The sequence below is a fragment of the Enhydra lutris genome, unplaced genomic scaffold (assembly GCF_002288905.1).
Source record: "Enhydra lutris kenyoni isolate GAN:26980312 unplaced genomic scaffold, ASM228890v2 scaffoldscaffold3, whole genome shotgun sequence".
Classification (NCBI taxonomy): domain Eukaryota; kingdom Metazoa; phylum Chordata; class Mammalia; order Carnivora; family Mustelidae; genus Enhydra; species Enhydra lutris.
Window position 1 is genome coordinate 82,286,979 of NW_019154087.1, and position 13,972 is coordinate 82,300,950.

The 13,972-nt window shown below is 44.5% G+C and overlaps 1 protein-coding gene across 1 annotated transcript in view; it reads right to left on the reverse strand.

The window, feature by feature from the left end:
- Positions 1–5,707: 5,707 nt before the first annotated feature.
- The window catches only part of LOC111153728 (dedicator of cytokinesis 5), a 210,776-nt gene continuing 202,511 nt past the window's right edge, over positions 5,708–13,972 (reverse strand). The window contains exons 49-52 of the mRNA XM_022512914.1: positions 9,676–9,844; positions 8,808–8,946; positions 7,682–7,785; positions 5,708–7,101 (exon numbers count right to left, since the gene is read on the reverse strand). Coding sequence (XP_022368622.1) covers positions 6,997–7,101; positions 7,682–7,785; positions 8,808–8,946; positions 9,676–9,844 — 517 coding nt within the window. The 3' untranslated portion in view covers positions 5,708–6,996. The remainder of the gene's footprint in view (positions 7,102–7,681; positions 7,786–8,807; positions 8,947–9,675; positions 9,845–13,972) is intronic.

Here is a 13,972-nt window from a genome sequence, read left to right on the forward strand (position 1 = left end):
TGATATTGAAACTTGTGACTCATTTGACATTTTTAAATTGTGCAAATTCCAGATATGCTTATGTTAAACTCACATATTTATGGCGAAGTACAGTGTTGTGAATAAAGTGGCCTAAATGTTAAGTTTTTCTCTAAGGCTGAACTCTGGTGGGGGAGGGGCCCTGTCCCTGCCCCAAGTACAGTCACCTACTGGGCCAGGCCCCAAAATCTGATTTAGCAACAGTTTTCTATTGGGGTTGTAGCTTGATTTTTGACTATACTCCATAGAAATGAGGTCACAGCCAAGACTTTCCCCGTCTTGGGGAGCAGTTCCCTTCCCAGACTGCTTTGCATCTCTTTGGAAGTCAACTGGAACCTGAGAGGTTCTCTCCTCCGGAGAGAGTAGGCTGTGCCGGGCCCTCGGTCCAGTGTTCCTGCTGCTGCACATGGTGTCCCTGCATTCACCACATCCAGTGGTGCACACGGAGGCTTGGGACCCAGGCCTGAAGGTAACAGCGTTCATCTGTCAGATCTTTTCGGTGCTCTCTCTTAGGAAAGGCTCTGGAGCATAGAATCTGCTGAAGACAGGATTCAGGTATTCCCATGCACCCTGGTCAAATACTGTGGCCACCATTTAACTCTCCACAGAGACCAGTGTCAGGCTTTGTGTGGGGACAGATGCATAAATGTTTTCATTAACCCTCACAGTGACCTTGGGAATTAACTATTCTTGTCTTCCCTTTAAAAGGAGACCAGGGTTTAAAGGACCTGCTCAGTTCCATTGGGGTACGTGGGCAGGGCTCCCATTTTGCACTAAAAGAACAGCGGATGGTATTAGACTCGAAAGTCAGTATGTATTTTTACTGGTTCTAGTTTGTTAGCTGGAGCTGAAAAGGGATCCTGGGGGCTCATGCATCGACCTCATTTACTGGTGATCATTTCACTGTGGGATCCCAGACACTATGAGACCAGTTCTCAATTATCCTCCCAACTTCCAAGTGACTATGAGACCATTTGAAAAACACTGATTTCAGGTAAATTGCCTGATGTCACAGTAACAAACAGCCCATGTTCACATGGCAATGATCGAGACCCTTTCCCTGTTTCACTCAGACAGACAGAACCTTCCTCCTCCTCTCCCTGCCCCTCCATCTCAAAAAGGGGCCCGTGTAAAGGAATTTGAACTGGGGTTGGAAACAGTCCACAGGAGAGAAAACCTTCCTTTTTAAATACAGATCATCATAGTGCAATAGATTCCCCAAATATCTCCATTTGAAGAATCACTAAAGCTCAAAGAACTTTCTTGCTCCCACTTCAATAAAATTAGGCAGAGATGTAGTTCACAACCTACTCTGTGGAACAAAAAGCAAAACTGCGTATTCTCCTTAATCAACACATACAAGGTGGGATGAGAAGCTTCCATCAGCCAATCGCTCAGTAACTTTTTTTTTGTTCCTAAAAACCTTTTACAATCTTTACATCAGTTAATGCATTAAAAGAACAGGGCAACACACTTATTCTTTTTTGAGATTTTATTTATTTGAGATACAGAGAGAGTGAGCAGGGAGCCCAACACAGGGCTCGATCCCAGGACCCAGAACTCATGACCCGAGCCTGAGGCAGACGCTTAAATCGACTGAGCCACTCAGGTGCCCTTCTCACAGTCACTTATTTTTTATGTTCTGCTGGAGTCCCAGTTTTCCAGAAGCTGTGGGCTTCCCCGGATGGCCTACAAAGATCCTCACTCAGCTGCCTGATGTGGGCGGCATCTGGTGGTTTGCAACTTACGTGAACATGTTGGGTACCTGATTCGCGAGTGGCCAACTGCCTAAGGAGAGTGAAAATGACCCCTTTCTTAACATTTTACACATTTTCCTGAACTTGAAGAACTCTCTACCTCATCAACGCAGCTTCAAAAAAAGGCCTGTAGCCTTTTGAAAGAAAAGGGTGGAGAAACATACCAAGAGCCCCCTTTTGTAAGTTCTCAAGTATATATGGCTTTAAATGATCAAGAGTCAAAAGAGTGGGTTTGAAGACAGACCATTTTAGCAAAGGGTTTAGAAGTTGCAGAATCCTGGAGAGGACTGGGAAAAAGCTGAGGATGTCTGTAAGAAATAACAGCGCTTACACATTTGGACAGCGAACAGTGTTCTAAAGTAGCATTTCTCACTAGGGACTGTAGATCCAAAAAGATTCCCCAGGCTTACTGATTCAGTCTTGGGGCCCCAAACCATTTGCATCTTTAACATGCCAGGGATTCTTATGTACACAGTGGGGGCATTATTGCCCTAAAAAGCAATAGATGGCAAATGTTTAAAAGCACTGGGACAGTTTTCTTTAAAGAAAAAAAAAAAAAAAAATCTTAGGCATAAGCCCAGGACTTCAAACAGTGTGACTATTCTAACTGAAATGTGGCCATCCCCACAGTATGACACACCACCAGCAGGGAGTTTAAGAAATGAACATCCATTTTGAACACCGATTTTCTCAAGGTGTTATTTCCTCTATTTTCAGCCTTGGCCAAAGTTTGGAATAACACCAGGGAGATGTAAAAAGAATATGGTGCCTGGGTCATGCTCCCCTCTCTTGGAAATTGATTTGATTGGTCTGGGGTGTGGCCTCTTTCCAGGTTATACTAATGTTCAGCCTCGTTTGAGAATCAGTTTCTATCCTTCTCAGGTAAGTTAGTAGCTACTCCTCTTTCATTTCCCTTTGCAGTAAACGAGTGAAGAAACAGCCCATTGTTTAAATGAACTGTTGTCAGAAACCATCAGCTCTGATGCCAGATGGATGGATGGAGGGGGACAGAAGTGAGGGAAGAGGAAAAGTTCTTCCTGTTCCCAGGTGACAATGATTCCATGACCCCATAGCATGAGTCTAAACTGACAGGACCTATAATGACAGGAGGCCAGAGGGACTGGGTGTGACGTGTTGCAAAGGAGGTGTCGATAAAGGAAAGTTCAGGAATGATTTCGTTTCGTTCACATAAGGGTAATAACAGACTAAACACGATAAACTTCAAAATACATTTTCATTTTTAATTTAAAAAATAAATAACAGCAAATCTGAACAAAATTTTTCTACCTCGATGCACATCTTCCTAATGGTCCATGATTGAAACCCAACTAGTTTACAAAATCCTGGCAACAGAGCCTTGACAAAGTCTGGATGAACAATTTACAAAATCTGACAAAAAGACGAGTTTTTAGGCAGCGTATATGGGAGACCAGCATTGGCTGGATTATAAGAATCAGCCTGAAATCATCAACTTAAAAGGAAAACTACCTTTTTCCTTTTGTAGGTTAGAACTATAGGCTCCAAGCTCCACCCACCCAAAGAGGAACTTACCTTCGCCAACTAACTTTAAAATCCCACTCGGTCAACGGCATGTAGGCCTAAAATCCACCGTATGGAAACTTCATTGCCTTCAGATTCCCTTTCTCATTCACTTAGAATCAAAGAAAGGAAGGGCCGCAAGTATTCTAAAAATCACGTAGCCTTGGATATAGATGTTTTACATCAGAAAAATGAGGCCCAGGGACGGACTATAAATTGACTTGCCAAAAGGTCCATGGTCTTGACTGTCCTGCTCTGTGTTGATGGTGGGCTTTCCCCCTTTTTTCATTATACCCCAGCAGCAAGAAGAAGGAAATTACAGCTATGAATAGCCTTCTGAATGCCTGTTGCAGAAGGACAGCATGGACATGAGGGAACCTTCCAGGGCTCTGGAGGCAGTCTAGGTCTGGATCTGAGGGTGTGACACGGTGTATGACTCGGTAAAGTTTCATCCATTTGTACCCCCAGGATTTGTGCACTTGACCATATGTATGTTAAGACATGCCTCAATTTTAAAGGGAGAAATCACCCCCTGATCTGGGGGCCAGTAGAGGGGAAGGCCTCCCACAGCATGGAAAAAGTTAACAAAGGTGATTGTTATCTCAAATTCCTCTTTATTTCTCTTTAGCCTCAGAGATCTGCAGGGTGACCGCATTTTTCATGGGTCTCCCTGACTGCAATTCTGGAATCCAGATGGGAGGTGGAAAAGGGAAGGCCTATGGCCCAGCAGCCTTACTGAGGGTTTCGCTTTCCCCTAATCCCACTCTCTTGCTAACCGCACAGCACAACACAGTCTCCGCATACCAGGCTGTTCCCACTGAACACACTGAATTGCCATATCCTGCAGGTCTTGTATGGTGTCTGGATTTCAATAAAAGCTTAATAAATGTTGAATAAAGTGATTCTTAGGGGAAAAAAAAATCTCAAAGGAAGACAAGTCACCAGAACAGAGAGAGAGAAAATAAGGGACTAAAAAAAAAAAAAACCAAAAAAACCCATAAACTAATAACCACACAGTTGTGACAGTTTGAGGACTACTTTCAATGCCTTTCAAAATACTCCAGAGTTCTTAACAAGGAAAATAAAGACCAGTTCTTTCCTCATTTATTCCCGGCCCCTTATCTCTCCCATATGTAAGGTAATCATAAGGCATTTCTTTGCAGTCTTCCTCTTTGACTTCAGGACATGATTTATCATCTTTTGTCAAACATGCCTCTGACCCAGTGGCTTCCCCCATGTTCCCTGTAATCTGGAATCCACACCGTTACCTAGAATCCTTTCTATTTGGGCAGGAGAGACCCAGTATTTCCATTAAGGTGGAAGGGGAATCAGATGGAAAAATATGTTCTGTTAAAAAAGGGAAGGTATTCGGGCACTGGAACATCAGACTTCCCCAGCCCCTGATCAAAGCCCACACTACAGAACTCACTTGCACTGCTCTGAAGGGACATGCCTGAGGTTTGGTATTTTTGTGACCAGCTTACATCTTCCTATTTTCAAGGCCAGACTGAAAAATAGGGTCAGGGAGGCCTACAGATCCTCACTAGCCAGTGGGCGAGGCAACTTCTCAGCAGCTGCTCTGGGCTCCACAGAAAGCCCGTATAACCTTTCCATTCCTTCTCATCGTTGCGTTCTCTCCATGAAAATCCTTTTTGGTTCTTATTAACATTTCTCCTTTAGTCATAAATAATTATGTAAGAGACTCCAAAAGATGTCATCTTTTTAAAACGGACTGTATGTGCTCAGTTAACTTGCACTCACTTTCCAAATGACCTCAAGCTGGGGGGAGAATATCAATAATGCTCTTAAGAGAATTCCAGATCTTACTCAGGCCGAGCAGAGGAAAGGAAAGACCACTTCGTACCTACTATTTCACACAGTCAATCTCATTGAACCTTATCTGTGCGGCAGGACCTCGTCCCCATTTCGGAAAGGGAAGAAATGAAGGCTCAGACGATGGCAAGGAGTTGAGGGAGTTTGCAAAGTTAACAGGTGACACAGCTGGGATGGTTGGAGACCAAATGGTTTACTTCAAAACCCAGCTTCTCTCTAGTTTACCCCCTTGAAGGTTGCCCTGAGTGGAAGTGGAGAACCGCCTTTCGCTCACCACTTCTAAATCCACACTTTAACTGCTTGCGGGATGCTGGCCACGCCTCTGAGGTTTGTATGTCCCTGACTCTGTGAAGCAGGAGTACGTCTTTTCTGAGAGGGGTGGTGTTGAAACAGGTATACCAAGAAGCAGGCCAGCAAATCCGGATTCTTGGAGGTGAAATCTTTCTTTTCTCTACCTCAGGGCAGGGTGGGTGGGGAAGAAGACTGGGCCCAGTTACGGAAGGGACCCCTGTGAGCTTCCCCACATGCTGACCTAGGGGACCCATAAAAAGCTTTCTACTTTGCCATATATGTCAAAGTAGTATAGAAACATCTGGGACATTTCCACCGTCATCCCAACTAGGGGTAAGAATTCATCACGGAGTTCGTCAGGGCTGTCTTCTCGATCTAAGTGTTACCTGGGGATAGAGCCTCAATTAGCAAGCTGGGTTGTTAGTAAGAATCTGTAGGCAGATTTTCTGTGTTTAGCTTCAGTTTCCTTGTCTACAGAACGAGGGGGTTGTTTGTATGACCTTTAGTGAGGGCCCTTCTAGCTCAAAACGTCTCTAACCTTGTGTGGTTCGTGTAGGTGTACGTAATATCCGATCATCTGAATCAGCCCATTTCTTCTTCCGAAAGGACTATGGACTTAGTACCATGAACATGTAATCAAATTAATTCCACAATCACGAGGAATAAATAATCAAAGGGAGATATTGCACTATATTCTCCAGGGTAATATCGGGTGGCAGAGAGGGGTCACTGAGCCAACCAAATGGGATCTGGAAGAGAAGCTGTTGAACCCGGGCTTCGAAGTCCCTTCTGTCCAGTGATGTGAGCTCAGAAGAGGTAAAGAAAGAGCTTCGAGGGAGTCTGTAGCAAGAAGGAGTGACACAGTGTGGTGAGGGCTGGTTAGTTGAGAGTGTAAGGGACTCCCGGGAGGGTTCCTGTGCCACACGTAGCCGGTCTGGGGTGGGGGTGGAGGGGGGCGTGGCAGGAGCTCAGACCCCACAGTCGAGTCCATGGTTTTTCACCAATGATAGCTATTCATACGTGAAAGTTACCAATCTTCATTACAAAGATGTTCTTTTCCTTAAAGAAGACATAAGCAGACATCAGAAAGGTAGGATTATTTCAACTACTGAAGTACTTGAGGCGCCTCTTTTCCAATGTTATTCGGGACACGGTGTGTCCATGTGAGAAAATCAAGTCTCAAGCAGAGCTTTTCACAAATCCTTCCAAGGTGCAGGTTCCTGGGGTTGCTCAACAACCTCCACAGAAGAATGTAGCCAGGCGTCTGTAGGCCGCAGCAGCTCTGGGCTGGAGGCTGAATTTAATAACGGTGAGAGAGATCTCTCCTTTGAGAAAGACAGAGGACATGACCAATTCTGGAATTCATGCGGACTGGAGTGGGGGCGGTGCTTAGGCTTCCTTCACAGTAGCCTTTCAAAGAACCACCAGTTTGGAGGCGGCACAGCTGGCCCCAGATCAGGAAGGGGGTCAGCAAGGAGCCCTGGGGAACGAGGACAGGGACTCCTCTTAGGCGTCAGCTGTTCAAGGTGTTCAGAGTTCTGGAGACCTGGCAAGACCCTTAGTGGGATCCGGGCTCAGAAGCAAGGAAGCCAGATTTGCGGGCTTTGGGAGGAGGTGGAGGTGGGCATTTGGCTTCTCTGCGGACCGGCAGCGGAGGGGCAATCTGAGGGAGCAGACACAATGAGAGTCAAATGAATCCCATCTTTCCTCCTGACTTGGTTCTCCTCCACATTTCCAACAAGTGCTTTAGCTTCTAACTGATCTATCTATGCAGCCTTGGCCAGGAGAGAAGGGAAACAACACTCATTTAACTTCCCTTGTTCTCCTTGGGTTAATCAGAGGATACCCCAAAATGTTATCTCCCCAACACCTGGGTTCTTGGCATATCTACAGAATGCACTGAATATTTGTTGAAGAATGCAGGACGAGGCCATTCCAGAATGACTGTCACTCATCCAGAAGGAGTACAGTCTTCACATGTGAACCAGAACTCACTGATTTCACTCACCTGTACCCAGGGTGAGGTACAAAGAAGAGCTCTACCTTTGATCTGACAAAAAGGTCTGCTTGCATTTCGTTACTTCCCATTAGAAACTCCCTTATATGTTTTATGGTTTCAGGCATGAGTCAAGAAGTGATTAGAGTGACAAATCTATGGGAAATGTGCCTAGCAAAAAGCTTGGAAAACCAACACTGTGCTCCCGGGAGTGGGGTGCTCTGACCCCAGTGCGGTTGTTCCCTACCTCTGTGGAGTTCCTCTGGCCGCTCTCGTAGGGCTTGCTTTTGGGGGGAGGGGGAGGCGGGACAGTAGTAGTCATCAGCCCATCTGTCTGCAAAGACGGGGAGCCTAGAAATGATACAAAGTAGATGAAGGCAGAGAGAAGAATTCATCAAGGAATCTTAATAGAACCTCTGCTTGCCATTTTAACACCTAAACCAACCTGGCCAATCAAATGGCTAAGGCGATATTCTATAGTTTCCACGGACAGAATGGAAACAACCTCTCGGCCCTCATGACAAATGCAGCGCTGTTTACTCACCAGAAGGTTTCATAAAAAGTTCTGAAGTAAAAATCCCCCTTTTTTTTTTTTTTTTTTTTGCTTATGATTTGTACTATTAAGCTGGAGATGAAGACATTTTCTAGAACTTAACGTACGACTCTATCTTCTGATCTACCCCAAGTACTTTGAAAAAATGTCTGTCACAAAGTAAGCGGTCAACAAAGACTGGTTAAATTTAACTGAGCTGTCTCAGTTTGATCATTTAAAGGATGCGATATCCACTTCCTCCAGGAAAACTTACTTCATTATCTCTAGCTCTTGGTTGACTCCCATGGCCCATGGGCATGATGACTTACCCCTCCATTCTTTGTACCAAGGGTACCTTGGAATTCTTCTCAGGCCTTGTGCATTGCTGATTCCCCAGGCCTGACTGTAAGCAGTATATGGAACAGGCCTATTTCTTGTCCTTTTTTGGGACCCTTTCCAATACCAAGTACAAGGCTACCTACCCAGTAGTTTTTAAGTTACTTGCTTCCTGTCTGGTCCCCATCTAGCTCTACTTCATTATACCTTCATAAATGGAAAAGGAGTTGTAAGACCCTCTGGGTCACTCTACAGAGAAGGGTAATGAGTCCTAGCAACTCAAAGACTCCTGGTTGGACTCTAATTTTGCTATACCCACCACCATGGAATGAGCCAACTTTATAATAACCTCATATACTGTGTGGCTGTTCCAGCTAAATATTGCCCAGATCCATACACATACTCTGTTCCCTACTAAAGCGAAGAGAAAGTATATGTCTGTATCTTTCTAAATCTCTCTCTCTCTCTCTCTCTCTCTGTATGTGTGTGTGTGTGTATAACTTACTTAGAGTCCTGGTAGCTTTAGGAGTGAGTGGAGGTGGGCTCAGGGGTGTTGACTGAGGAGGTGAAGAACCATGAAATGGCGTCAGCCGATTGTCCGACAACTGGAGACTCTTTGGTCTTTGTGCTTTTCGGGCTGGGCTCTGGTGGGGGGTGGGGCACAGCAAAACAGACTCAAGTGAGAAAGGCTGAGCTCGTCAATGCTCCCAACACCTTGCCTGCTGAGCACCGACTTGTCAGAGAGACCCATTCCAGGGGCCACTGTTGAGTTTCCCGCCCTGTCAGGTGGCGAGCCGGCAAAGGCCCTGACAGGGTGTCACTGAAGCAGACGTTCTTTCTTGGCTGGCCATGAGCCTGAGTCTGACCACAGTCAGACTGTGTTGTCTGGGTTGGAAAGGAACCACCTGTGATTCTCAGGGAAGGCTGGTCTTGCCGCACTTAACAACATGATGTGGCTCATGGACGAAGAAAAAGCACTTTTTTTTTTAAGTTAAAAGAAGAGAAATGATAATGCACTGACTCATGGAACATGGTGGTGAGAACCACAGCTCTGAGCATCAGCCCACGTGTTTACATTGAGTACAAGATCTTGCACCACTACTGGTTTAGACACTCAAATTTGCCCTATGTGCTTTTTTTTTTTTTTTTTAAAGCACAGTGTAAGATCAAATGCTGTCACATTTGATCTCATGCCAGGTCCTGAGGAAGCACGGCCGGACTTCCACCTGGTGACTCACGGCTCTGTGGCGAGTGGCAAGTGTCTGCACAGACAGCACTAGAGAACCTCTGGCCCTTGTTTGCTTGCCACACCCGCCCCCCTCAACCCCGACCCCTTGTTGCTGTTTTTTGTGTGTGTGTGTGTATTTTTTTACCATCAGATCAGGTTCTGGTGCTTTCTCTGCAATGACCTGGGACTTGCTGAGGCTCCAGTCTTTTCGCTTGAACTTGCTGATCCGGTTCTCACTGTCCTCTTTGAGGGGCAGATCTTCAACTCTAGCACCTGACGAAGCCCTGCGCTCCAGAAGTGGCTCCAGGATTGACCTACCAGCCAAGAACAAGGACAGGATCACAGAACACTGACCACTGGGCAGTCAGAATGTACTCCCACAAGACAGGGGTTAGGACTCCTCAACCCCATCCTGACCTGTGACTCCCCTCTCAGGTTCTAAATCTGAATTTCTAACTGCCAATTAGACATGCTGAGGTATCCATGAAACGAGACCATCCAAGTACGAAAGGAAAATCTCTGAACGTGCATCTTCTCGCAGGAAGAGAAAGGCTTACTACATCTATAGGCAAAGATAGAATTCATACAGTAAAAGATGAATAAGCAGCTTCAGACACTAGAGAACAGCACATGACCCAGAGACCGCCTGCGTTCAGATCCTACCTCTACTACTTCGTGGGTGATCTTGGGCAGAAAATCTTTTCATACCTCAACTTCCTTATTGTGAAATGGGGACAACAAATAAAATCTTTCTTTTTCTAAAGATTTTATTTATTTATTTGACAGACAGAGATCACACGCAGGCAGACAGGCAGCAAAGAGAGAGAGAGGAGGAAGCAGGCTCCCCACAGAGCAGAGAACCTGACGTGGGACTCGATCCCAGGACCCTGAGATCATGACCTGAGCTGAAAGCTCACGCACTGAGCCAGCCAGTCACCCAATAAAGAAATAAAATCTTAAAAAAAAAAAAAAAAAAGACACAACATGACACAAAAGTCTATAACTTGACTCCTAAGCACGAGGACATGTAAGACAAACCCAAAGGGAAATTCTACAAACCAACTGGCCTGTAATCTTCAAAAAGGTCAATACAATGAAAGACAAACTAAGGAAAGGCCAAACTACTTTAGATTAAAGAAGAATAAAGGGGTGTGGCCCAAAGCAGCACGTGACCCCAACTGGGTTCTGTACGAGAAATTGCTCCGTATGAGATACATAGTGGGACAACTGACAAAACTGGAATCCGGGGCAGAGTCTGCAGTGTTGCATCAACACCAAATCTCCGAACGGACAGGCTGCAGGCAGGATGCAGGGATGTAAGACAAGGTGTTTGCCTTACAGCATAAAGCACACAGTCTCCTCTCAAATGGTAGAACGGGGCTGCTGGGGGACAGGCAGAGAGGGAGTGACTGAAGCAAAATGTAAAACCAAGGAGGGTTAAAAAAGATACGAGACCTTTATGGTGGGTATTGCTTAGACCTTCTGAATGGGTATTCAGTGAGCCCTGGTTTGTTTAAAAATTTAGAGTTTTGCTCCACAAAAACAGAAAGCTTAGAGAGATGAATAGGCAGAGGACAGAGGATTTTCAGGGCAGTGAGATTATTCTGGATGATACTGCAATGGTGAATACTTGTTACCATACATCTGTCCAAACCCACAGAACGTACAACAGCAAGAGGGGACTTGATTGTCAACTACGGGCTCCGGGCAACGGTCATGTGCTAATGTGAGTCCATCAGTGGTAATGAAGGCACCACTCTGCAGTACGTTCTTAATCTTGCTGTGAATTCAAAACTGCTCTAAAAAAGATAAAGTCCACAAAACACACACACGCACACACACAAAAGCTGTGGCATAAAATAAGACAACATAAAAACACAGATGGGTTCTTAGTATTTAAAATAAATAAATAAATAAAAGCTTCTGGATGCCTGGGTGACTCAGTCAGTTAAGCGTCTGCCTTCGGTTCAGGTCATGATCCCAGGCAGGGTCCTGGGACAGAGTCCCGCATGGGGCTCCCTGCTTGGCGGGGAGCCTGCTTCTTACCTCTCCCACTCCCCCTGCTTGTGCTCTCTCTCTGATACTCTCTCACACTGTCTCCCCAATAAGTAAGTAAAATCTTAAAAAATAATAATAACAAAAATAAAACAAAAGCGTCTATTTGGCAGAAAGCATCCTTAGTAAAAAAAACTATCTGCTGGATATATGTTAGATGGCAAATATCTTTGATATATAAGAAACTTTTACAAATAAACAAAAGAATGAGTAGTTCAATTTTTTAAAATTGTCAAAGGATAAATAGGTATTTCATGAAATGGAAATCCAAGTAAGTTTAAAAAGTTAGTGTCAAAAGTTATTAAATACTCAAATATTAAGATATTTGGAGGGGCCAAAGACTTTTTTACATTTTATTATGGAAAATTTCAAACGTATAAAAAAGTGAAGAGAATGCCCATGTGTGTACCACTCAGTGTCAATAATGATAACTCACGGCCAGTCGGCTTTCTTATGTACACCTAAGTCACATTCCTCGCCCCTCATTGGATCACGTGGCAGTGATCAGATGTTATTATCATCTCATTCATAAATATTTCAGTGAGGCAAGGACTCACTTCATAACATAACTACACTCCCATCATAAGTCATACAAAAAGAAATAACTTCTTCATTTCACTGAACATCCAGTGCTTACATTTCCTGATGTCTTATAAATTGTTTGGAAGTGGCTTGTTTGAGTCAAGATCCGAACAGGATTCATTCACTGTTTGGTTGATATGCTTCTTAAGCCATTTTAAGCTTTTAATGTGCATGGTCCCCCTTTCTGCAAAGTGTGGGTGCCTTGCTCCGTGAAGGTAAGGGGAAAAAGTCCCAGGGAAGTCTGACCGAGGCTGAGCCCATGCAGTCACACTGGGAAATGCCTGTAGATAGTGTTTTTTTGTTTTTTAATTTCAAATTATTCTCTCCTTTTCTATTGCTTTTTAAAAGACTGCATGTATGGGCTTTTAATTTTTTGACATTTATCTTTCTTTTTTTTTAGAGAGAGAAATCATGTGAAGGGTAGGGAGGGGTAGAGGGAGAGCTAGTGAAAGACCCTTTTTTCCCTAATATTTATTTATTTGAGAGAGAGAGAGAGAGCATGCAAGCGGTGGTGGCAGGGGGGAGAGGGAGACACAGACTCCCTGCTGAGCAGGAGCCTGATGTGGGTACTCAGTCCCAGGATGCCGGGATCATGACCTGAGCTGAAGGAAGATGCTTAACCAACTGAGCTACCCAGGCACCCAAGGGAGAGAGAGAATCTTAAGCAAGATTCCTTGCTCAGCATAGAGCCCAACGCAGGGCTTGATCTCACGACACAGGGATCATGACCTGAGCTGAAATCAAGAAGACTAGACGCTTAACTCACTGAGCCACCCATACGCCCCTCTGGTATTTTTCAATTATTAATATATTTATGGGGAAGCCACTCGCTATTATTTATCTTAAATCTGTACTGGTTAAAGAAACATCATAGAACCAAATTCCAAGAAAGACTAATTATTCTTAATTTTTTAAAAAGAATTTATTTTTTAAAGTAATCTCTACACCCAACATGGGGCTCAAACTCACAGCACTGAGATCAAGAGTTGCACACTCCTCTGCCTAAGCCAGCCAGGTACCCCAAGACTCTAATTATTCTTAAAACCAAATAAGCCAAATCAGACAAACAAACAAGATCACCTCAAACAGTAATTGGTCAGGGAGAAAGGAAACAACCACCCCAGATTCTATGGAATCAATTATGACTTTGCCTCAGAGACTACAAATGAAGGCTGTGGGTCACCAGGTTGCCTGTCAAAAATACAAGTTTCACTAGGGCCTAGTTAGGAATCAAACTGAACTATAGTGACTACAATGTGGTTCCCCCAGGGTCATGTCATTTTTTTCTTATAATGATTACTTCAGTGATTTTCCTGAAATATCAAAGATTAGTTTTTTTCTGAACAATTTTGTTCTGGGGCCCCAACTTTGCTGGTGTTCTAAGCATGTACTTAGTTGGCCTTCTGGTTTCCCTTAACACAATGAGCTGTGTTTCAAAAAGCAATTCTCTTTCTGTGCCTTGGCCTACCATTTGCCAGATAGGATGGATATGTTCCGCTTCCCTCTGATAAAGAACTGGCCCTTTACCGATGGCACCCCCAATAATCATCATGAAAGTATTCATGAATATTGTGACATGACACTGGGAATGGGAGACTCGGGGCCATTAGCTGATAATCAGTTTCAGATGCCTTAAAGAAACATCTTAAATAACGTTAGGAAATAGTATCAATGGCTTCTTACTCATTGAGGAAATCTGGGCAAGGTCAATAACCCACCTTGCCTGGGTTGCGGCATGAAAAGGGCCCCGCTCACCGGTTCTCTGCTTACTGCCCTGTCAGCAATCATGGTGCCCTAATGCTCAA